Source organism: Achroia grisella, unplaced genomic scaffold (assembly GCF_030625045.1).
Source record: "Achroia grisella isolate CSIRO2021 unplaced genomic scaffold, CSIRO_AGI_Agris_v1 utg900, whole genome shotgun sequence".
In the NCBI taxonomy this organism is placed as follows: domain Eukaryota; kingdom Metazoa; phylum Arthropoda; class Insecta; order Lepidoptera; family Pyralidae; genus Achroia; species Achroia grisella.
In genome coordinates, this window is record NW_026713059.1 from 6421595 (window position 1) to 6449492 (window position 27898).

Consider the following 27898-nt stretch of genomic DNA (forward strand, 5'->3'; position numbering starts at 1 on the left):
GTAAAATTAGGCACAATACCTTTAGCATTTAGCTGTCCATCCACAGTGCAAGCTTAGATATAAAATTCATTTATAAATATACATATTATGTAGCGAAAATAATTTAGAAGCAAAAGCGACAGTATTTTAATACCACAAAGATAACGCAAGCATACGGCTCGAATGTTGGTAATTGATTACCGTATAGGATACGGTTACGATTACGAATATTGCTTTTTTGCGCATATTATATAAGCTTAAGTATTATTTTGGTTAATAACCGATTACATATTGGCATATGTGATCGGTCATTAACCAAAAGTAAAACCACACCAACCACAAGCAATAGTTTACAATTTGCCGGTTGACCTATCTTAGGTATTTCTATTTATATTTTAATTTCATAAAAGCTTGGTCCTCGCGAGGACGCTATTTGATTGCAGAAAAAACAAAAAGTATCTACTGTAATTATCCAGTTTGAGAAACAATCTACTATCATTATTAGAATTTACATATAGTAATCTTAAGACATATCGGACAAGAGAGTGGACAAATATCTTCCGCCCTAAATCCAATGACGTAATAATATAGAGTTTCGTCTACATCTTGTAATGAGACCATCCTTTTCCTTTTAGGGTCGTATCGATCTTTCGAGGCCATTGGAAAATTCACGTTCACGAAGGGAATACTTAAGTGCGTGTTAACACTAAATAGCGGCCTAGACATTATTTTTATAGCACTTCAAGTATTTCTACTGCAGCGTGCCTAACGTAGTTAATTATGGTTATTATTTCTATCATTGAGTGACTTTCCATTAAATAAACCTCAGTTAAACAGAGTATCTCATTTAATAATTAGAGGCCGACTTACTATGCCTTTTTATTAGAATTCGCTACTTTAATAATATTGTTGCGACATCTTAATGTTATATTCCAGCAGAAATAGAAGTAGGTAGGTACAGATATTAAGATAGACTTTTAAAGACGATTTATCGATGTTTTACTGCACAACATTTGCTCAGAAGAATGAACACGAAACTCTATTCTACTCTCTTATTTTCTCTTTTTATATTTATTATAATCGTAAAGTCTAATTATATAATTATAACTACCCTCAAGTCACGAAGATGCGCTAGCAGAGGAAAAAATCTACTGGTATGTGAAATGTAGGAACAAGCTCAAAAGCTGATATTATGAATACTTTATTAGGTACTAGGGTTCATTCTAGGGGAAATCGTTGGGTTTTGTTCCCGGGAAATCAAGCTCGAGAAAAGTCGAGAACTCGAGAAATTAAGTACCTATATAGAAATTAAATTGCCGTTTGTTGTATTGCGTGGCGGCGCAATAATTTAAGATATTAAGGTTTTCTTTCATGTATTTTTTTTTGTTTTACAGAAACTATTTTTGTTTACAAGTTTAAGGTAGATTTTTTCTAAATAACCAGCCAAAAATGGTGCTGTCATTATAAATATAAGTTTGAATAATATTAGGTCCTAACATATGAAAATGGTGTTTTGTAAAGGAGTAACCTGAAGTTTTTTTTTTTTTAAATATAACATGTGTATTTAATCAAACTATGTACCATTGCTATTTATGCACTTTTGCCATCTCATAGGTACTTCATTCCCCTTACTGAGATCCCTTTACTGAAAAATCATTTGAACGGGAACATTTGGACATATCAATAAAATCTTTGAACTTTGGACTGCCCCATCGGATTTGAGTTTTTTCACAATCAGTTATCCAAATTTCGAAAAAAATGGTAATCTGTTGGAGCAAGATTCGGGGAGCAATTGTAAAGTCAGACATTACAATTGAATCTCTTCTTATTTGGTAAATGTTGTGCAGTGTGTGGTCTAGCGTTGTCCTGAAGCAGCAGTAGCCTACGGCGATTGACCAGCCTCGGTTGTTTAGCAGCTAGCTTTACCATTATGGTTTCTCAATTGCTGACAACACACATCTGCCGTAATCATCTAGCCAGATTTAAGAAAGCTGAAGTGAACAACACCGGAACTAGTCCACTAAACGCTCGCAAGTAACTTTTTTTGGGTCAATTTTCGCTTGGCAGGGTTCAGCCATTGCGATGAGCGTTTCCAATTATCATACAAGATCCACATCATCACAGGTAATGATTCGATTTAAAATCCCTTTATTATTATGCCGGTTGACTAATGTAACGCAGCAGTCTACGCGCGTTTGTAGATCGAAACGCGAATTGTCTACTCAATTCATGAGGGACCCACCTTTTAAGCTTTTTCACCCTCCCAATTTGCTACAAGTGGATTAATACAGTTTTGTCACTAACACCGCAACCTGCAACTAACTCGGACGTGGTTTGCGATGGATCTGCTATAACAATTGCCTTCAATCCTTCATTACCAACCTTGGACTCCAGCCGCCTACGGGGATTGTTTTGCAGGTCGAAATTTCCAGAACGAAAAAGTTACAACCAAAAATGCATTGTGTTTTCTTTTGCGACACCACCACTATACACATCATTAATCCTTCGAGCCGTTTCTGCAGCACTAGTGCCATGGCGGAACTCGTACTCGTACTTGTAAATGACGCGATATTTTAAGTTTTCTATTTTGTAAGCAGAGTGACTCAAAGAAAAAACCAAGCATATGTATTACGGTTTTCGAAAAACAAATGCATGAGTGAATAGCCGTATAAATTAAAATTGAAATTTCTAACCAAAGAGGAGATATTTAAGATCAAAGTGGCCAGTACGACAAAACGCTAATTTCATATGTAACCTTATATATTTCAGTATTTAAAAAAAAATTGCTTATTCATAATATGTATAATGTTTTTAAATATACCAATCCAATAAGGGTTTTATAATTAATTTTATAGTTAAATTTATATTTAATATTTAACAAAAAATGCAGTGGTTTTCGTCTCAAATGAAACCACTGAGTTTTTTGACGTTATTAGAACAAAATAATACGAGAAAACGTACGTAAATGTAAATTTCTCGACAACCCGAGAAGACCCGAGAAATTAACCTCGAGAATTCTCGAGACCCGAGAAATTGAAAAGCTCGAGAAATCATGAACCCTATTAGGTACATTGATAAAAATTAACTTTTCATAAAAGACCTAAATTTTAATTACAAAGAAGTGCGCTCTGTGTAGGTACGCATTTAACCTATCAGATTTGTTGTATTACTTATGCTAATTTTTAAATGACAAATTTTGATAAAAGCTGGGATTGGAATTTACTAAATAAATTAACAATAAATGAACGGAATAGTAAATATACAGACCTTGCAACAAATGGTGGGGTGGTGCGACAGGGCGCGCGGCGCAGCGCGGTGCTAGAAGTAGATGGTAGAGCGCAAGGTATACGGCGGCTGCCACCAGCGCCACCACGCCTAGCGCGCGGTACACGCTGCGGACCGACTCCAGCGGCGGCGCCTCCGATACCATACCGCCCACCAGCGCGCCGATACACCGGCCTTGCATAACAAAATCATACATACAATAAAATTGTAAACGATCCATGCCTGTATATTGAATTGTAAAAAGTAGAGTTCTAGGTCTGTTTTTTGTGCTCACTAATATAGATAGATAAAAAAAATTATTCACGTTAAAGGCACACACACACAAAACACTGTATAATAAGAACAAAAATAAAAACAGATAGATATACAATTACATCAGCCAAGTCAAACAAAATATAATACAAAACAAATATACAGATAAAATAAAATGCAATACAGTTAATAACAAAAAAAAAAACGGTATGAGTAACGTAGTGTGTGTGCATAGCCCATACGCAAAAAGGCAGCACTGCAACAGCAATATCAGATACGGCTTAACAAATTGAAATGTGGTTTTCGCTGATAGATTGTAGTAAACTACCCGTAACATTTAGTGTCATTGCGTAAATCTCACGAAGTGCTGAATGAAATTGCTTTCAGAATTTTAACTTTTAATGGCTCTAATTCTAAAAGCTCCGACCGTGTAACTGTGCTTACATACAGTTTTTTTGAGATTCATAATGAAACGTTTCTTACATAAAGTAGGCACGTATCTCTCTGTCTCACAAAAGTCACACAAAATCTACATCGGCTGATACAAAACTATAACTATAACTTCCATATAAATAATCCAACTAGAAAAAAGTCTTGCTTAGATTTGATAATAAGTAACATCCCTCAAGAAATAGGGGAACTTCTTCCTTTGGGACTATCTGACCATAACACAGCTCAACTGCTATCATTACCATCTATAAAGACGTCATTATGCAGCTCAAACTGTCACGCCATGGCGATTAAAATATATAATAAATTGCCAAGTGAAATTGTAAATTTATGTCGAAATAAATTCAAAAAGAACTACATAGATGGCTAATCAGCAAATCTTACTACAGTGTTCAGGAGTACTTACTTAATTAAAAACATTGACATGTATAATTTTAAATATTTCATTAATACGAAATTGACATACTCATATTATAAATAATGTACGTATTATTCGGATATATTAATTTTGGTTATTATTCGTTAGTCAATATTAAAATATTGACTAACGAATAATAACCAAAATTGATATCTGTTTTGTCTGTTGCATGTAAGAAATGACAAAATGTGTGAAACTAATTCTAAAGACCTTAAAAACCACATACGTACCACATTTTAAGCAATAAATATTAATTTCATTTCTACTGATCGAGTATCGAAATTCGAGATCAGTAGTCGAAATTCGACCATAATTAATTTAATATTCAGTTTTTCACTTTGATTTAATATATTTTTATCCATAAAAAGAAATGTTAGCATGCCATTCGAAATTTTTTATTGCTCCATCCGCGCAATTTTCGTAAAAAAAGGGTATATAGTTTTTGCTATATATATAAAATACACACATATCACATACATCCATTTCATTTCTCTTCCTAACGCATAGATTTGACGAGATTGGTTTATCAGACTTACCAATGCAGAAGTGTGCAATGACAGGCAAAGCTTGTCCGGTGACAGTGTACTTGCGAGGTACAAGATGTCTGAAGTACAACACTGCGGTCACCCATACGAGGCTCAGCGTGAACACCTCTAGGATCTCACAAACAACCACCCACGAATAGTCCGTGCTGTACGCTAGTCCTGAGGAAGTACGTATTGTTGTCATAGTATATATTTATATCATTACGGTTAATGGTCCCAAAGCCAAAGCCAAAAACAATTGAAAACATTATTTTTTGTGTACGTAGGTACATATCCAGCTTTAAATATTACTAAATGTAAAATAAGTATTTACTATGGTCTGTTATTAATTTATCACATTGTCACTTGCAGGGTACATCTTAGACATAAGTTTACTTGATTCATAGACTGCCTACATATATCTACATATGTACGTAGACGTTACCTATATAGAGACGAAACTATTTCCTTACATTTTATATATTTTATTTAATTATTTATTTTTAAATCAATAGTTTATAATCATTAAATTTACACGTTAGATTATATCACGAAATATATCCAAGTAAAAATATAGTCTATTTGAAAATATTGTCGTTTATAAAGTTAATTAAAAAAGTAGGCAAGTATTACATGTAATGTTTATTACCTACCAGTGTATCTCAAACAGTAGAAAGTGAAGGCGGTAATGAATACGTTGGAGTGACCGATGTAGTCGACAAGAGCCTCTGCCCACAGTAGAGCTGGCACGGCCGGTAACGCGCCAGCAGTCAACGTTAACCCAATTTGTGTCGCCGTGCTGTTCATATCCAACGTTGTTGTATTCAACTCCGATGCCGTTTTGTTCAGTTCCATTATAGTCCTGGTAATATCGTAAGGTGGATTTAGAATAAAGGACGATAGTATGTAGCACAAAAGTCACACTTTAGGATTAACTAATTACCTATGTTAGATAGATAGGACTATACAACAGAAGAAAAGGAATAATTGAACTAAAATTCCTGTGTTTTCATATGATATGCACATCACATAAGGGGATTGTCAGTAATGTGGACTTATAATCTTACTAGCTGTACGCGCGACTTCGTCCGCGCAAAATAGTGACCTTGACCAAATAATGAAAAAAATATTTAATTACCTAACGCAATAAAAGCCATATAAAAAAGTTCATCGTTTCATCTTCAAAAATGACGACACCTCCGTACATAAGTAACATACATAACTCTTTCAACCCCTTATAACTCTGTTCTTAATATACATCTAATAAATAGGCTAAAAATTAAACTTCAATCTTCTAGCTTTAAAAATGACAATATATCCATATAAACTACATATAACATTTAACTCTCTTTTAAATTCCATACGACCCATTTTTCTTTATTTATATTTAATCAACAGCCTAAAACTCAGTTTCAGGCTTTGAAAATGGCGATATAGCCATACAACCTTGCACCTTTCAATCCCCTTACAACACTTTTCCACATTAAAAAATACCCTATATCCATTCTCAGGGTCTAGATTATGTGTTCCATATTTCATTTAAAACGGTTCAGTAGTTTTGGCGTGCAAGTGAGACTGACAGACAGACAGATAAAGTTACTTTCACATTTATAATATTAGTAAAATACCCAATTTTATAAACTAATCCAAAAAAGCCAATGGAAAAAGTTTCATAGATCTAGCTTCAAAAATGACGAATTTACCTAAAATCTTTCATCCCCTATTTTATTTTACGCCCTTAAGGGTAATATTTTACAAACTTTGAATGTCATATTCATTTATATTTAATCGACAGCCTCAAAAATAAGTTTCAAGCTTTTGGCTTCAAAAATGACGAATTTACATAAAAACTTTCATCCCCTATTTTATTTTACCCCCTAAGGGTAAGATTTTTACAAACTTAGTATGTCATATTTATTTATATTTAATCAACAGCCTCGAAAATAAGTTTCAATCTTCTAGCTTCAATAATAACGAATTTACATAAAAAAATTATCCCCTAATTTATTTAACCCCCTTAAGGGTAACATTTTTAAAAGCTTTGTATGTCATATATATTTATATTTAATTAGCAGCCTCAATAATACGTTTCAAGCTTCTAGCTTCAAAAATGACGATTATTCCATACAATCTTTCATCCCCAATTTCAACCCCTTACAACTCTTTTTCGCATTAAAAAGTTGCCTATGTCCTTTCTCAGGATCTAGACTATCTGTGTACCAAATTTTATTTAAATCGGTTCAGTAGTATTTGCGTGAAAGCGAGACAGACAGACAGACAGAGTTACTTTCGCATTTATAATATTAGTAAGGATTGCAATAGCAATGTACTATGTCAGGTTGCCCTACACGCGGTTGCCCCTGGAAACCTGACCTCATGGTCATCTTATCATCTTTATCTGGTGCCAGCGTACAACAGCAACCAGCGTAAACCATTAGCGCAGGCGGGTGCACCATTCCAGTATCATCCATAATAAAAAAATATGTAAAATCAATTATCAATTTATAGTCACCAGGGCAGATAAGAGTCGATCCCGCTCCAGAGCGTGCCGAGGAGTACAACCACGGCGAAGACAGCGGCGGTTTCCGCGCCGTACCTGCGGACGGCATTCATGGGCAGCGCGAGCGCACCAGTCGCCGTGTGCCACCACCACTCAGGTGTCGATAACGGCATGTGTCTGTGTTTAAAAAAAAAAGGAGATATATAACATGTCAGTTAATTAGTTATTGAACACAATAAAATAACATTCTTTTGCCCTTTAACTTTAGTATGAATTTTCAGCCCTTTAAAGTAGATACCGTAATCTTGTCTTGAATTTTAGGACTAATATTATGCACGTTCATAATATTAGTCCTAAAATTCAAGTAGTCTATAAGTGTGGATGGATGTTTGTGACACTTTCACGCAAAAGCTATTGATGGATTTTAATGAAACATTACAATAATATCTATAGCTCATACATTAGAATAACACATAGCCTATAAATATTACACGGGTGAAATCGCGGGCACAGCTAGTATTATAATAAAGTTATATTATAACCGGTTGTAAGCAAAAGATTGGACATCTACCAAAATTTACATAAATATTAACTTTTTTCATTATGATGATTTGTATGAATTTTTATATAGAAGAAACGCTAAATATTATTAACCAGCTTGAAAAAATATGATATAGGTATATAACAATCTACACACCGACAGCGCCGCGGTTTAAAGTTAGTATGAATATAAATATCTCGTCTTGGTCGAATTTATATGTAATGTCTGTAATGCTATTCCTTACTTACTTGTCAACAAGCAGAATGAGAGCTCCTATCAGCATAAAAACAGCGTGAAGTGTAAATGGCACAACGTAGGGTGTGTCGGGCATCCTTTCGGCGGCAAAGCCTGCCAATGGCGGAAAGATAGCGAGGCCAAGGGTACCGAAGGCAAGCTGACGTCCAACGTCCCCACGACCCAGTGACGTCTCACGTGTTGCGATTACACAAGCGGCGCCCAGTAAAGCCAGTCCCGCTGTTGGCCATATGTCCGCTAATACTCTAAAACCAAATCTTCAAATTAGACTCAAGAATCCTCAGAATATTAAAATCGCTCTCCAATCAAACTGGAAGTTTAAAATTAATCTGCAATAATCTAAGTCGATTGACCAATTTAGTATAAAAGGTATGATAAATATTTTCAAATATCGATAGTTACTCTTGGCACAAATGTTAAAATTGTTTCATCAGTTTTGTTACTACACAAAATAATTTGTATAGATACCTAAATTGCGATATACACAATAGGAATCTTTTTTATTGTTGTTGTTGTAGAACCAAAATGTATACTATATACACATTATTATATATTTTATTTGTTTATAAAGGGACTGTGTGAAAGATGATATGGTAAGAAAGGGAGTAAATAACGAGATGACTGCGAACAGGGATGAATGGAAGAGAAAGACATATTACGCCGACCCAAAAAATTGGATCAGGAAAAAGCAGATGATGATGTATATTATATATACATATAACAACATTAAAAAGGATACCTATCAAAATCGGCGCAAAAAACAAATCATTACTTGCCATTTCACACTTACATACCTTAGTACAAAATAAGTGGAGAAAGTGTATGTAGGATCACCGTCTACAAGACGACATTCCGCATTGGCGAGTACACCATCCGGCTCGTCGTACGGATCGAGTACCTGGCACCGCACTGCTGGCGTGCAATCTTCGGAGTTGTTGTCCAAATCTTCAAGACGTTGAGGTGGCACAGTGCACTTTGATGGACCACCTGCACGACATTACGTCATAAAATGCTGTTATATAAATCGAATATCATATACATGATTGACTGAGTGATTGGAATGGCAAACAAGTTGGCAGATTTTTGTGCGTAAATCAGAAATTTTATTCTGTAACGCTGTTAGTGACAATTATTAATACTAACTGATTAAATGTATGTGTTTGCGATTTTTTATGAACCATTTGAGAATTGCAGATGCAAACTAATTTTTACTGTCCGCAATTGCATTTCATAATTACGCCACATTTGGTTGTAGGTATGTGGAAATATACATAGTACAATATGGCAAAAGTGGAAACACGGTTTCAAAAAGTGACTATTCCCCTAATGTACAGAATATTCAAACATACACCTTATAAATAACAATTACAATAAAGACAAGAAGAAAAATGAGTACGAAATATCCCTCTCCATTTTGTTGTTTCATACATACTTTTCTCTAATGCAACGGGGCATTTGCCGCCGTCCATATTATTATTAGGGACGGCCTCCAGAAACTCTTAAAAAATTCCTCACGATGGGTTAACTGACCTGTTTTTATGCTCATCCTATTATACTGCACTGCACCATATCATTATCAATCATTATAAAAAAAAACTTTTATCCAGTATTAACTCTACATATCTAAAGTAACACAGCTCTTCAGATGTCCGGCGGTTTAGCACACCGCTTTACTTGCGATGGTCGCGTGTTCGGGTCCTCGTACGTTAATAATATTTTTGTTTTTTATATGTTAATTTAAAAATAAAAACATGTTTTCATTTGTAAATTAAGTACAAATCGCAGGAGCAGCTAGTATTATATTTTCGTTTATATAATGAACAATTAATGTACTCAACTTACTGGTTTTGTATGTGCACCAATCAGAGTCGGCAGTATCATTATCGGAGAGTGGTTCTGGTGCGATCAGAGACAGGGGCAGCCTCAGACGCGCCTCGTGCTGCATGTACACCATACACTTGCCATTGTAACATAAGTGGGGTGGAAACTCTTCATAGTCCAACTCATCTTCATTGCCTGTTTCCATTAACATCTGTTGATAATTACATTCATTAAAATAAACTCTTCAATAAGATATGAATATATACAATCTGACGGCCTCGATGATTTTGTGGTTTAGCATACCGCTTTACTTTCTATATATTTTATATAACTAAACAGATTTTATGTAATTTAGATAAAGTATATTTTATACATTTATTTTTTATAAATATAATATACTTTTCATATACCATACATTTTTTTCTTAAAAACTTGATATGACATAACAAGTAACTTTTTCTATTATCTATGGTTAAATTAATAAAAAAAGAAATTACAGTAGTATTAGCGACGCTGTTGTACATGGGACTAAGTGTGGTCCCGGCGGGATTGTCGGCTGTGAAAGGTTTTTTCACCCAGGTCATATTTGGATCGGCGCATCCATACTCACAGGAGCCCACTGCCAGTACGCCAGTCTATAAAAATAATTAAAGAATATTTTTTGATGATATCAAATATTACAAAGTTAAAAAAAATAAAATTACTTAAAAATATCGCCCTATATTATTGACTTCAGCTATTTCTGATTTTTTTTAGGGGTCAGTCTGTCCATCCCACAGCCAATCTATAATAGAAAATATATTTTTGTATTTTAGTATGAGAATGTTTTTTTTTCACATATCTCGTTCTGCTCGCACTTTCTTATTTTACGTATTTTATACATTTGTAGATTTAGGTAAAAACCTTTGCAGCATAAAATTTGTTTAATAAAAAATAGATTTAATAAGTACCCTATTTAATATTTATATGTAGAAGAAGATTAATGATTATACCAGCTACAAAATGTAAAACATTCAAATGTTTTAACATCAATTCCAGACACGCTTTCGTATCACAAAGATAACCACTTGTATGACCTACACACTGGGGAGAAAGTGGGCAAAACATCGTTCAATCAAGATGACGGTGGTTCACGGTTCGAAGACGGAGTGGTTCCAAAATAAGAATACAACCAGCTTTTTTAATATATTGCCATGGGCGTGGTAGGGAATGAGCAGAGATGCACGAGCACGACCAAAGGCGATACCTATACACTTTATAAAAACAAACAGTTTCAATGCTAAATAACAAAGCTCGCTCGGCGGAGTCACACGGCCCTGAAATTGAATGTTTATGTGTATATGTTAAAAATAAAAAGTATACAGACCCTCTCGCCGGACCAGCGGTTGCATCGCATGTCCTCCTTGCACACCTCCTGCATGACGTAAGCGCTCTCTTCGTCACACATGAACAATACTTGCGGTCGACGCACCTACACACAAACACAGTAAGAATACATGATGTTTTTCGTAAATTCTGTTCAGAATAGTTAGTTTTTGTGCCACCCTAAAATAATAAATTGCGATCGCGATTGTTTATTAACTTAACATGAAAAGATATTCACTCTAATATTTTATGTAATATGTTCCATTATTTGGAAATAAACATACGTTTCCATACACATACCTACTAAATACGGCCCAAATAAAAAATAAGATAATTAATATACATGATACAGTTCGTGATAATAATTTCTTCGATCTTAGATTGACCTTTTATCAGAATTTAAAAAAAATATTAAATTGCAAATATCCGAATAGCATATGTAGTTTAGTATATTTAAATTTAAAACAAAATGTATAGGTAGATCCGCTGACAATTTTTTATCTTCCTAAGACAACATATTTAATGTCTATTTAAAAGAAAATAATTGCAAAGGTTATCAAAATTTTATTTACCGGATGACGATGACTATTAGGCACAGTTAAGAGAAGGGTATAGAATAAAGCGCTCAGTATGAAGCATATGGCGGTGACGATGCGCAGCAACGATCCGGAACCACTCGGCCCCGCTGAACCGCCAGTTGAGCCGCGACCCACTGACAATCTGGAATGCAACGACTATTTTGAAAAAATAAAACAAATTATAATATAGGTAGTAATATTATTATTGCTATTCTAAACAATTAATATGAAATTTTATTACAATAGAAATAAAACACAATTTAGGTACTTTTCAGTAAACTAGTTATTACAATGTTTAGATACCTGCTATATATGATAGTACAGGCATTTGTAAATATTAATGTCGAATGCCACGATTTTGTCTTTTGAGTTTTAGAAGTAAATGGACACTTTCACTGGTTTACGTTTAGGTAGTTAACTATACAGATTTTAATAAAAAAGTACTTACTTATCAATAAGTGGTCCCAATAACGCTGGACCGAGTAGGGCGATACATGGTGCTACAGCAGATATCAAGCGGGCTTCTCCTCTGTCCAAACCCAGTGACAGCATATGGGGCGGCAGAAAAGGAAATATACAGCCGATACCTGCACGTACAATATATTGTAATAATATGTAGCTCAAGTAAATATAAATGCTACATATTTACATGCTAGGTAAGAATTTCTGATATTGCATAGACTAGAAATGTCGAAATATTATCATTGTTTGAGTTTCCACCTACTATGTGCCTAATTTTAGCAAAATAGATGATAAACATCATGATCCCATCATATTCAATTCTAAAGTAGCGTTCACACTTCAGAAAAACATTCTATGTCCAAACTACAGACAATATTGTCATAAGAAATTGTGATGAATACAAAATATTTTTATAACCAACAATATGTAGGTACCTACATCATTTGTATATTTTTGTTTGGTCGTAAGAAATATTTAGTAAATATTTTTATTCAGTATCACCGTCGATTATAATGAAGTTGGCACACATTATAGAAAGTTTTTGGTATACACCAAGACTATCGATCAGATACGTGTAAAGATGTAGATATACTTTGTATCAATGTTTCATTCATCCTTATTCTCAGTAGGTAACTGGCTATGGACGAATCCGTGTGGAATATGGCACACGCAGTAGCAAGTACCATTACATATAAGGTGAACGGTCACTAAATAATTCTGTATCTAATCGTGAAGTCCAACGATCCTTAGAAGGAAACTTGCGACAGTCACAACTTTCTTACCTACGTATACTCGTACCTACATTACAAACATCCACCATTATTTATTTGCTAAAGTCATAAGATTATATAATAGGACATTATTGTAAGAAAAGGTAAAGTTTAGTGTTATGAGATAATTTTTGTTTAGTAAAATTAGTAATAATAAGGTCGCCTTGACAATTTTGACTTTAGTCATCCTGAGCCCTGACCGCTCAACAAAGGCTCCCAAATTATCCTATGATTAATACTTACATGTGAAAATAAAATTGACTTTATCGTAAATGTATATCAAATAAGTTTATTACTAATTACGTAATGTGTGCAATGAGGTTATCATGAATGGACCACATCGGTACAGTTGTTATTAAATATATTTTAGGTATTAAATACATACTGAAGAGAAACAAATGCGGTTCTTCATTATATCAGTTTTGTCTTGGAATTTTTATAGTTAAAATTGTTATGACACAAAATAAATACAGCTTTAAATATAAAATAAAAGGTACCTAATTAATCGGGTCCCATTGAAACCAATTTACCCGATGAACGTCATTCCCTCATGGGTCAAAAGAAACAGGAACTATATATTATTTTCATTTAAAATTCTAAATCTAGTATTGCTTACCGTGTTCCAAATATGAAATTACCTGAGAGAAAACAGAAGAGCACGCATTTTAGCGTTATGAGATTCTTGTTCACGCACGGCTTCATTTTGATGACTTTTCTAAACTATCTTCAATTAACAGACTATGATGTATGAAACATATTGAATCTGCAATGAAAATGAAAACATAATTAAAATATAATACAATACGCAATAATACTATCATTATTTGTTTATCAGAATGAAAATGAAAGTTTTTCAAAGTCATTTTAATGTTAGATACAGTTGCCCATGATGAAATTTCGGCATTAGATAGTAAAGTAAATTCCAGGGAAAATGACGACGAAGAGGAAAACTCTCGCCATTCAGTGTCTTCACTAATTTTAACTGTTAGAACTGCTTCCTCAATATCTTATAAATCAATTAAATAACTCGGATGAAAGGGACAGAAGAGTTGTTTATTGTTGTCATGTTATGGGTTAGTAACCAAAAATTGCAATATTGATATGTGTTTATCCTTTGATGGTTTATTCGTATATGTCTTTCGCGTCTATTCTCTTAGAAGACGGTTACCACTTTGGTGTTGTCCATCACAAAAAGATTATATTATTTATCATACCGAGACGTTTAAAAAAGACCACGCTATAAGACATTCAGTGTACAAAGTCATTGATCAATTGACCGGATGCTTGTTACTACTGCTCTTATTTATAAAATAAAGCGGTCGCGTACTCCTATGGAAAGTAAATGATTAAATTTATTTGCTTGGCAAAGGAAAATGTCAATATTTTAAGTAAAATAATATCTTCTCTACAGTGGTAATACTTATTGGTAACGATCAAATACAACTAACACTATTTTAATTGTATAAATAGGTTATAATAAAATATTTATCTACATCTATTTATACTAATATTATAAGTTGGTAAAGTTTGTATGTCTGTTTGTTCGGAGTAATCTCCGGATCTGCTGATCCGATTTTAAAAATTTTTTCACTGTTAGGAAGGTAAATTATCACCGAGTGCTACATATAGTATAACCACTAGGAGCGGAGGAATAATGAAAAATGTGGCACAATGTATTCATTTTAAGTGCCTCAGCTGCAAGCACTGCGTAAACGGTTAAAGTATGTATGATGGAATAGTTCTCCTAAGTCCGCGACAACATACGTAATAATATGTCTATCTTTTAATGTTAAATCACTACACCCTTCTTTTATAGTAATCAAATTTCTTCTCAAATAAACCATTATTTGCGAAGATGTTTTTACTTACTAAATTATGTAGAACAGTTTAAAAGTTAAACAAATATTGGGCTTATGCGAAGCCGGGGCTGGTTGCTAATAATAACTAATTTTATAAACCAGTCTCATCTTATATCTGATGACTTTCTTTACTGTACGGTATATGTATATGTATAATATAGGGGAAGAATCGGTAACGAAAGTCACCCACATACATATGCTGAACTCGCTTCAGTGACATTTATTTTCTATTTTATACCTCCAGCGCTCTACATTATCAGTAAAATGTCAGTAAAATAAACTTAACATCAAATGCCGAATTTCTCAAAGTACCCAAATTTATAATTAAACTTTGTTATTTTTCATCACACAAATATAATTTTAGAGTCTATACAATGATTGAATAATTAACAGTCTCGATGGTCCAATGGTTTAGCACACCGCCTTACTTCCTATGGTCTCGAGTTCTATTCCTCGCACGGTAGAAACAAACATTTGTAGTCAGGAGTATGATTATTTGTATCGGTCAGGGTATTTATGTTTATTATGTATTTACGAAAAAAAAATATAACAGTTGTGTAATACCCATAATAAGTTCTGCTTGAGTACTATTTACCATATCAGGGGTAAGTAACGTAAACCGTTAGCGCAGGCGGGTGCATCATTCCATTATCATCCACTAAAAAAAGCTGTTATTCTGTTATACCTTCCAACAAAACCAATTAGGTAATGAAAGTCATAGCTAACAAGTATTTTTCGTGAATTCAGGCCATGGCCGCCTATTTACACTCCCACGTGCGACTGTCGCTATATGTCATGAGTTCACGAGTAACGAATTGAAGAGCTATTGTTGTGCATGTGATCTCATAGGGAATTAAACTAGGAGGTGAAATTCTATAGCGTTCATCTAATCTAAACGTCGACCCATTCAAATAAATTGCTTTAATCTTTATAGTGAGCAGACCAATGACCTGCTGTTACTCAGTACCTACCAATTTTAGGTCATGACTATTGTTTATTTCTCTGTTTCAATGTAAATACCTATTTCAATAGGTTCATTTTATGCACACTTACCATATTTTATTTGTACCTAGTTTTACTTGTATCATAACTTATGATTATGATTTATTGTTTTCCTACAAATACCTTCACTTGACTCAAAAATACATTTGTAGGACACGATTAAACAAAATTATTATTCTTTTCCACTATGGGACTGTGGAATCCAGTGTGGGTTACACGAGTCATTGCGGATAGTATAAATTTTGAAGGCGTCACCAGACCTATTAAAGGCCATCATGTAGTCCACTGTATAACTGGCTTACAATTTGTATAAACAAACACAACCGTCCGGTGGCGTCCCAAGTTTTTATACGACAGAGATAGTTTGTGGCAAAATGCCAAAAAGACGAAATTTTATAAAAAATATTATCTAATTAGAACTGACATTAAAGTATAGATATAGATGATAAAAATAGCCTAATCTTAAAATGTTATTCGATTATTCTTCTATGTAAAATCAAATTACATCAGTAATTAGATAATTTCCACTTTATGTAGTGTTGTTAGATATTGTATTCTTTTAATGGTTTCTTTAGGTTATCAGGTTTCAACTAACATGATTAATTTCTGATGATTTCGCCACAATGTGATCTGTGACCTGATTACAGCACCATCCTTTGATCTTTCACTCCGCACGCACAGAGTGCTCTGTCAGCGTACATATCTACAGCATTAGACAAGACGGTTCTCATTTCTCGGGAACTCACACGATCTTCCATAAAAAATAACTAGGAGTCCGCTAGTAAAGTTTGTCTTATACGCATTATAATATAATGTAATGTACATATGAACTGAATTATTATGTAGATATATAGTTAAGTTATATAGTTTGAATAAACGACGTATGAATTCATTTCTTTCCATTGTGACAGTGTTTATCACACTGTACTAATCTACAATATCGTACCTAGTTAATACATATTACATGTATTGCAAGATGTCACCAAAAGCTGTAGAGCATCTGTACCCATCAAATACGGAAATTAATTTTTAACAATTCTCTACATAGTGCTGTTCCCATATAGCTCTGAAAATTTAGGAATAATTTAAATTATAAAGTAATTTTTAGTAAGTTTGTATGATGTGCATTTTGTGCATATTACTGCATATACAAATTGATTTAAATATTTAGTTATATTGTATTCTATTGTAACCATTACTTATAATTCAGTGTAGGTACATACAGCATAGGCTGTACATAAGTCCAACCTGGCAGTTTATTATATTCATGAAATATTTTTCGATTGAATCTACGCCTATATTACGAATTTGATTTCAATTTAGTCTTAATTTCGACTATAGTAATCAATTTTGGCGCTAATATGTAATAAATAACATTTTCTTATACAATAAAAGATGTTGTGAAAAAATTATGTACCTGGTAGTTTTATGCTTGGGATGTTTTATTAGGTGACAAACTTCATAAATAACTTATATTTGTGTCAGCATAATATTATATTTTCTGAGTTATATTAGTAACTGTTTTATCTTGAATTACTATACATAATAATAAATCTATTATTCTGTGTGAATCATTCTATTGTGGGATGCTGCATGAGTAATATTATAGAGGTAGCTGCATACATTATTGTTAACTAGGTATAGTATTTATTAGATACAACAATTTGATACATAATAAAAAACCCAGTAAGCGGTTTACAATATTAGCTGTGCCCGCGATTTTGTACGAGTGATATTCGAAATATCAATAGATTATAAGTTTATTGTTTGAGAACCGATTAGAATGAAACTACTAAATATTACAGGAAGCCTACAACAAAATAGCAACTGAAATAGTTTTTTTTATCTGCTTGTCCTTTAGTATACATTTTTTTTATGTATAATATGAATATTTTTTTTATCAAATGTGTAATATTAACACTAGTTGTTGACGATTTAATTATACCTTTAAACATATATATATAAAAAGCTGGTTATAGCAAATAACGCATTTCATATAACCAACTTCAAAACTATCAGAAATATTTTAACACAATTTCACAAAACCCCTCTTTTATATACCTTTATTGCAGTTATTAGTTGCTTGCGTGACTTCCAGCTATTTATAATATAAAGCTATTAGGGCCACCGAACCCCAATACAAAGTAGTTTCAGGACGCCAAAAATATTTTACGTAACTTTTATAAGTAACAGTCGGTATTCTTTTAACGGCAATTGTTATTTCTCTTACCATAGTAACAGGAAATAGAATATACAAAACATTGACGGTGTAGCTATACAATTCCCTACTCAATTAATAATGGCCTCGAGAAATAAAGGAGTTCTTTGCTCCAAACATTTTTTGAGAACAGTAAAAAATCGGTGACCACGCATCAAGTCGATATAAAGTTGGGTTTTATTGAATTCATTTGTTCAGTAAATTAGGTAATAGATATGAATTGACCATTGTAGGAACGTTGTTTGTAAGTATAAATAAACTGTCAGGTTAGCTATGCTCGATTGATTCTATCACAAATATTTAATTTGTTATTAATATGTATTTGGTATGAGGGATACAGGAGTATCTACGATTAATATTAATCTATAATTATTGTAATAATTTAATGTAATTTAAGATGAGGGTATTGCACATTTTACATTATCTATTCTAAGTAATACCTCACAATTGGATAAATCCGATGCATATAATTTTAAACCAAATAATACATTTCTTATTTTATAATGTGTCGTAAACGTTTATTATTATAATATTAATAGGTATATTACCATAGGTATCAGATGTTTCTCCAGCTACAGAGTTAACAATCATCTCTTTTTAACACCTACTTACAAAGATACTTTGACTGAACTGTCACCACACATGTGTGTAGTATGAATATCCACAGTTTAAAAAAATATCCAAATACCTACTCATAAAGAAAACAATAAGTTTCGCGCCGGAAAACCAAACTAACGCCATTGAATACATTTTTTATTAGTATAAATAACTAATGCAAGAATCATGCAGGCACATTTTGTATAACAATATTAATCTTTTAAATACCTACATGAGAACATAAACCGTTACGAAATCTCACAGCTGCAAACCAAAAGCACTGATGACTATACCAGTCGCTAACGCCAGTAACGATGTAATAATTTTAGAGAATTAATATAGTAAGGTAACCACGGTTATTTACAGCACAATAATAAAATCAGTGTTTTTATTGAATAAGACAGTGAAATTAAAACGCAGTATTTAGTTCTTAGGAATCGCAACGCCTGTGTAGTATTGGAGGCGTCACACGATAATATGGTTTCTGTAGGTACTGTAATTCTATTCATGTATAGGTAGGTATAGGTGATGATTATCACGTGCCAGCAGCTGGGCAGTCAGCTTATTTGCCATTCCAGTTACCATAGAAAAGGGAAGCAAAATTATTACAACTGATAGTACTTAAAATTTATTCGGCTCGTAATATATGTAGCACATAGGTTATATTATTATTACTAGTTAGGCCGCATGTCTCAGGAACCGTGTAAAGAAATGAGATCGACTTGGGGCTGGGCTGTGCGATGTAGTCACGGCGTCACCGCTATAAATGTCGAAGGTCTGTCGCCGATCTGTGGCTATCGTTGTCGACGCCTGCACGTTTACTACCAATAAATTTAATAAGGAATGACGTAAACTCCATTTTTAGAATCGGTTACAATTATGGAATAATCTTAGTTATCATAAGCACCTACATACACAGTAGATACCTATAGATTTCGACACTAATGGTGCACACACTTGAATACGTAATGAAAAAATAATAAATACTAATGACTTGTAGGTATTGTATTGTTCATATACTTATATATAACAACATTACCATTTCGAACTCTATCAATGAACGCTACATTATTTAACTTCAAGTCACGTGTTACTATTTAAATACAAACCTACCTACCCATGCGTAACGCTTCATAACATAAAGTTTATACGGTCACTTACTGCAGTGGCACTCAATGAGGAAGTAGCCATTATTATTGCTAAAAGTGGCATATAGATGGCGTGATTGGTATCGATGGAATTCTTCATAGTTTTGCAAACGTTTTAAAAAACAAAACTGTGTTTTCAAAAATGTTTAATCAATTTTTAAAAAGTTATATATACATGTTAAAATGAAATAATGCGTTTAGAAAAGTAATTTTCATATATTTAGTCATTTTGTTATTTTCCAGTACTTAATTACACTTTAATCAGTGCTAATATGGGGCTCAATGTTTTCAAAATGCTTTCATAGATGGCATTGTCGTCATTTGTATCGGCCTAATTAAATGTCTTTTTTATATTTTCCAATAATAAGCACTTTAATATATTATTATTGTAAATTAAACATATAAAAAAATTTTAAGTAAATTAAAAATAGCCGAACAAGCAAGTAATACTATTTCCAATAATACTTATGTATGAAGTGTTGTCATATTAAAAATAAATACATGTATTATCGATTTTTTTGAATAATCGATAACAGGATTTTATTACAGCGCATTATTCGATGATGCTTTTAATGAGTCGTTGTGAACAGTAAATTTTCATTATTTTGTATTATAGCAGTGTTCCGTTTCAAAGAACGGAATATAGTAGTACATTATTAGTGTCGTTGGTTATTTACATTTGTACTGAAAAATCGATTACATAATAATTTAAAATATCGAGTACGAATCGTAGCTGTCTTCGAATACTGGCAACGGGTAAGATTAAAATAGTATTTAAAAAAGAGAGAAATCGACCCTAACTCGAATACCATAAAGTTGATTTTCCTTTCTCATTAATATCATAGCAGTTTGTTTTTAACTTGCGTATGACTCTGTGGTATGATGTTTAACGTGTATTGTTATTGTACGGTGCATACATTTAAAATATCATATTTTAATGTAGGTACATTTCTTTCATACATCTCATACATTTAAAAAATTATATCTTAATGTAGGTACATACATTTCATACAGGTCAAAAATTATCTTCTAATGTAGGTACATACATACATTTCTTTCATACATTTCATACATTTCAAAAATGAACTTTTTATGTAGTTACATACATTTCATACATGTCAAAAATTATCTTTTAATGTTACCTACATTAAAAGATACATACATACATTACTTTCATACATTTCATACAATGCAAAAATTATCTTTTAATGTAGGTACATACATTTCTTTCATACATTTCATACATGTCAAAAATTATCTTTTAATGTAGGTACATACATTTCTTTCATACATTTCATACATTTCAAAAATGAACTTTTTATGTAGGTACATACATTTTTTTCATACATCTCATACATTTCAAAAATGATATTTTAATGTAGGTACATACATTTCATACATTTCAAAAATTATCTTTTAATGTAGGTACATACATTCATACATTTCAAAAAGTATCTTTTAATGTAGGTACATAACACCACATGTCAGACCCCTTGTATTTGAAAGAAACTTAAAAATAATGCCAAAAATATTAGATGAATATATTTTTAATACGAATATTGTTTTATTTTTGTTCGTCAACTTTATCCCTCACTAACAATACTAGTAGTAGTACATAACCTGGTTTATACCGCTAAAGATATTGAAAGATATACGAGTAATTCAGAATGTTATCAAGTTCAAAATAAGCACACATTACTTGCTTAGATAACAGAGTAATATTACTCGTAATAAAAACATTTGTAACACCCATATGTATACTACGTATGTATAGTAAGTACTTACGCTGCGGCGCCGTGAGACTCGTCTACCTCATCTACTCATCTACGCCGACCGACCAATAGGAGCGCGCCTCTCGTGTTTCCAGAAAGTTCGCGACCAACGGACGATATAGTAGTAAGGCAATGAGTGTCGAAGTGACATCATTATAATATTTTCTCGTTAAATTTTATTGTAATATACACAATTTCGCACTAAATAACGTGTTACCCCGTTACACATTTGTAATAATGAAAAACCTAGACCGACCCTGTTCACTTAATCTTACAAGATCTGACTTTAAAAATTACGATATCCTCATATAGCCTTTCATTTCCCCTTTCAATACTTTTTCGCATTAAAAAGTAGCCTTTCTCAGGGTCTACATTATCTGTCTACCAAATTTCAATTAAATCAGTTCAGTAGTTTTGGCGTGAAAGCGAGACAAACAGACAGACTGAGTTACTTTAGCATTTATAATATTTGTAAGAATATCGCTATTAAAAATAGGGGTTGGTGAAAGACGGGTGAAAATTTAGGCGTGTATGTATTTTCAATGTAACATTATAAATAAATAAAAAATTGTCCATAATACAAAAAAATATTTTTTCGGGGTAGGCCACCCCTGTGACTTAGGGGTTTAAAAAATAGATAACAACCCTACCTCAGACCTGGCAAGTATACATATCAAATTTCATCAAAATGTGGGAGAAATATGGCAACTAACACTGTGATACAAAATTTATATATAAGATATAGCGGAATTCTCATTAGGTAAAAGAGGGGTACATCGTAGAGTACATGAGGTATATACCAGTAAATTAATTGTAGCTAAAATCAGTCTCATACATATAATGATTGAAATAAAAAATCGTATAGCCCGATTTTGATACGTACGAGTATAAAACGTATCAAAATCAGGCTATACGTAGGTATAGCGCAGACGCGTTACAACATATTAAAAAAATAGGCATGGAATGTAAAATAAACCATAACATAATAGGTATATACATTGACACATAAGCCATATCTGCAGAGTGTCGGCTAACGATATTATACCTACACATTTACATTGAATCTTGAATCGTCCCTAATGAGGTACACGATACAGTTACCTACATATCTATTATATACATATCTTTGCAAAACAGATGTCATGTAGACTGAATTGACTGCCATCTATTTTCATGCTTTGTTACTAAGCACCCACTAGTAATCCGAACTGCTTCAGATCTAGCGACATCTAGCGGCTACGGTGGCGAAATAAAATAGCCCGAAGAATAGCCCGAGTTAGGAAGGAACCATTTTCTTGTATGGGATGGGGTATCTGTATGTAATATTATGTTATCTGTGCTTACTGGAAACGACACGTAGGTTAGATTTAATATCTAAATAAAAAAATAAAGATGACAAATAGTTTTTTTGACTGCATATATGTGTATCTGCAAGGGTCGATTGACTACGATAACCTGAAAATATTACTACAATAGAACATTGACAAATTGATTGGCGTCTTTAGAAACATGAGGACTTAAGAGTTTTGGCTCTACTTTATTGTTATACAACGCTGCAGTTTATTGATGAGAAGTTCTACTCAATTAGGTTAAAGCTATTTGTAGGTTTACACCTACCTATAAAAAAAGTGGTACATAGTATACGCAACAATGAATCAATGTAACAATGATGTAAAAATGAGCTAATCGTGAAATACGCTGTATGTTACATGTATACACAAGTTTAATAAGTATATATTTCCGAAAATAATGCTGAATTAGCAAGTTCGTTGAACTTTGTGTACCGTGTCCGGTCGAGGCGAGACGAGGCACAGAGCGAAATTAACGACGACGTCGCCGCACTGCAACGGACTCGTCTACCAACGTCTGCCATACGTATACGGCATACGCAATGGAGGTAGAATAGAGGTGGGAGCGTCTTACTTGTCCTGATAAAAGGTTCTGTTGCTTACTTACCGCGCTGCGCCGTCACGCTGCGAACGAACAACTGGGCCGACCACATTGTTTTGTTTGTTATACGTGGTAGTTACAGGTACTTCTTTATTATACAGCTTTTATACCCGATCGATAACAGGACGAAATGTGTATAGCCTCACGCTATACACATTTCGCCCTGTCCTCGTTAACGATAGAAACTTCAGACATTCCGCGTTTAGAGTTAGCAAGGTATTATGGGTAGGTACCACAATACAACAAATATGAAATAGGTTGGTATGTATTAGCCTTACTGCTGGTTAATTGCTTTATACCAGAAACTTCCGCCCTTTTGATTTACTACACTTATCACTTTACATTTTGAAAAGGCAGAATAACACTGACATGACACAAAATTCTGAAATGTCAATAGTTACTTAAATAATAGGTTCCGCTCTTATTTTTTTTGTTATATTTTATATACGTATAACATAAAATATGTAATAGATATCAATGTGTATATACTATAACTATGAAATATCCTCTTATATATGCTATGCTATAACTTTTTTGTCATATTGAATGATAATATTATGATAAGATTTGTCATACTTCTTACTGACCACTGGTTGTACGATACTGCTAAAATATTAGGCTCCAATTCGTTTTATATGACGATACATAATATCATTTTATGAACGAAGTGGAACGGCATTACCATAATTGGAGGTCGGCGGCGGTGGCGGCTGAACCGGTTCAGTACTTCGTGGTATGACACTATGACGTCATTGATGACATCATCAACTGAGCCTGCCTAATAAAATAAAAACTAAAGTTCTTTTTTAGATTCCTTTGTTATACCACAGATAACATAATGGTACATCGTCTAAGCTATCATAGTTGTAATATTCCTGTTAGATGATCAGAAATACCACTTGAATTGAATCTGATAAATTCTAGGCCCCTACAGTTGACCTGTTGAAAATAATTGTAAATATAATAAGGAAACATAATCGTGTTGTAATACGAAACTTGTAAGACGAAAATTTTGAGATACATAACATACTGTTATCTTGCACAATATCTAAATCTGCCCTATAGAAATCATTGACCACAGATTAATAGTGGCTCCATAATAGAAGGACGAAGTACCTACCTAAATATTTATCACCAAATTACTAAACGTTCCCACCAGCTATCCTAAGTTTAAAATGCGCTTCAAGGACGCATTTCTATTATTAATTCACACATAAATACTAAGTATATTCTAAAACAAAAGTATAACCACAATAATTAACTTACCTATCTGTGCCATAACTAGCAAAACTAAAATAAGAATTGTGAAAGTGACTCTATTTGTTCGTTACCGCTTACCGTATTAACATTGACAATTAATTACATTTGCCATACGAGTATTTGAAACAGTCATGCGCTACTTTTATCCCTGTGAATAAATATGTATGTTTTGCACCGCCGAAGTTAAGGATTGTAGGTAATACTTCATACATTGCGTGTTACCACAGATAATATAATATTGTGTTACCATAGATAACGTAATGCTAGTATAGCAATATTGTATATTGTGTACGTAATAGTATTTACTAATTAAGTAAACAATACGTACAGATTTTCTGTTTCTTCTTTGCGAATATAGACGCGTGCATTGAAATCATTTAGCATGCCCATTCAATGTAGGCAGATTTATTTTACACGTGGATGATATAAACAAAGGCTATAGAAATTGTAAAAGATCTAATTACTGTATGTAGTACAAAATAATTAGTTATATGGAAAGAGCGAATAATGTTTGATGTACCACTGCATAAGTTAATTGTTGCTTATTCTAATCGCAAATCTTTAAAGTTAAATGTAAGTAAAATATAAGTAGGTAAAATAAATATAATATGAAGACAAGAATTAATTTATGGTGCTGAATGTATTTGAAATTTCCTAAATACTAGCGACATCAATAATAATAGAAATCACTCGTGTAAGAGAAATGTAATTGACTATACCTACTATATACTGTTATAAACGGAGACTAAACATACCTATCTAAAGTATAGCGAATAAATTTTAATGTGTCATATATCTTAGAGTCATGCACGTTTTACATCACCGATGGCCTGCGTCTATGTCACCATTGAATGATACAATTCTAGGTGTGGCGGCATACAATTTTTAATTAAAGTACGCTTACAAAAAATATTTAGGTCGGTTAGTGGCCGCACCCCCGTTGGTGGCGCGCCTTATATCTATCAGAATTATGACTTTTACACCCCCACTATCCTCCACTCTCACCAACAAAATGCCTCCATAACACACCTTTGTAACCTAGAAATGAATCGATTTTCAAACATCAAACAAGAATATAGGTTGAATGTTGTATTCCTACATTTCATAGTTTATAGGTACCTACTTGCCGCTTGCAATATATTATAATTTCTCAATATTGACTAATATTACTCCCACTTATTTGTAGATAAGTACCTATATCATAAATATAGTCTGAAAAAGACCTCTAACCAAAGAGCTCTAGAGTTTCCATAAAAAAAATCACTATCTATTAAATATAAATTATTGCAAAGTTTAATTTGAAAATGTCAGACCTCCGATACCAACTTAGGTAGAACCTAAATTTCTAATGCTTAGGGGATGGTTTTATACAAATACAAAATAAAGTTTAAAGTTTCCAAGTATTACCTAATAAGTGGTAATTGCTACGTTACATACTATTTTATTTTACTTTGGGAATATAGGTATATGAATTTTCAAAACTCTATTCTTATGCACCATATCTTGTACCTATACCACGAAACCATCCTGTAGTAATACGGTTCATAACTGCAGTAATAGTTTCGGCTAAATGATGATTATTTTACCTTTATAACAATACATAAATGTGTTACAAAGATGTTACGTGGTTATAACATTATGTGGTTACGTTAGGCTATGGACGCTAGATGTACCAGGGGTATCACGTGCACGTCGACCCATAAGAAACCATAATATACCTTTCTTGAAAAACCCTATGCTGTAGTCTCTCGAGAAATTCTCGGCACCTAATTAATTCCACAATCTAAGAGAGAGAAAAGAGTATGCGGGTGGTGATTCTTCTATAACCCCACCGTGCGAGACCACTTAGGCCTAGGTATTGGGGTAACATATAAAAAGATCGTACTTTAAGTAGGTACATAATAAGTATTTTTAGGGATTTGTGCACTACCTAACAAAATTTTTAAATCTACACACTCGCAAGAGTGGTAATTTGTTGTGAAAAAAAAAACTATGAATACTGAGGATAGGTAAATCTGTTTTACACAGTCAAATTAAGAAATTAATATATATAGAAAAATAAAGACATAATCAAGTATCATAAAAAACTTCATATTCTTTAACTTAATTTTACATTGTCATACACCGTTATTAGGATGAAAAAATGTGCGGTTAGATATTTGTTTATAAACTATGATTCTAATTAATCTTCTCGATTGGCCGGAATTAGAAATTATTTTTATACATAAAAGTTCCGGGTATACCTAAGTATAATTATGTAGGTATATATTTACGTCACGAATTTTATAAATATTTATAGATAATATTACTATGATAATTTCATTAAATGAGTTTTACTTCACTAATATGCGAAACATAAAAATAATATCTTAGGAAGTTAGTAATTTTAAATGAAATACTACTAGTTAACCGACTCAATAATAAGGGGGTTCAATTTAGATGCTTTATTTGTCACGTTAAGAGATATCATATTCTCAGTACTGCCAATTATATTATCTGTGGTACTGCACTGATTTTGGTGATACTTTTTGCAATCGATAGCCCTAGCCTACCCCATATTTGTTATTACCATGTAACTGTTGGTTAATATAAAAATTGTAATAAAAATACTTCCTAAAAGTATTAGGTGAAGTTTTTGAAATTAAACTATAACAATGTACTCACCAATAAAGCTACTGGTGGGCTTGAATCAATTTATCCATTAATATCAACACAACTTGTCACTTTCGACACACTGAATATATCGGATAAATATTTGTAACTGCACAAGCTCAGAAATGAAACAACACGTAGACGACACGCCGTCGTTTATTGAGACTGCCGTCGCGATCGCAAGCGTCGCGTCACGTCACCCCGCGAGTCGCGTCGTGTTTGATACCGACCGTGACTGGT

General features: G+C 33.0%; 1 protein-coding gene across 1 annotated transcript in view; it reads right to left on the bottom strand.

Moving 5' to 3' along the window:
* LOC131853424 (uncharacterized) overlaps positions 1-27898 on the bottom strand; it is a 28746-nt gene extending 848 nt beyond the window's left edge. The window contains exons 1-13 of the mRNA XM_059204306.1: positions 27671-27898; positions 13839-13963; positions 12417-12555; positions 11963-12110; positions 11392-11496; positions 10523-10660; positions 10047-10236; positions 8999-9191; positions 8198-8449; positions 7421-7585; positions 5562-5770; positions 4921-5088; positions 3247-3438 (exon numbers count right to left, since the gene is read on the bottom strand). Of these exons, the coding sequence (XP_059060289.1) occupies positions 3247-3438; positions 4921-5088; positions 5562-5770; positions 7421-7585; positions 8198-8449; positions 8999-9191; positions 10047-10236; positions 10523-10660; positions 11392-11496; positions 11963-12110; positions 12417-12555; positions 13839-13902 (1963 nt within the window). The 5' untranslated portion in view covers positions 13903-13963; positions 27671-27898. The remainder of the gene's footprint in view (positions 1-3246; positions 3439-4920; positions 5089-5561; positions 5771-7420; positions 7586-8197; positions 8450-8998; positions 9192-10046; positions 10237-10522; positions 10661-11391; positions 11497-11962; positions 12111-12416; positions 12556-13838; positions 13964-27670) is intronic.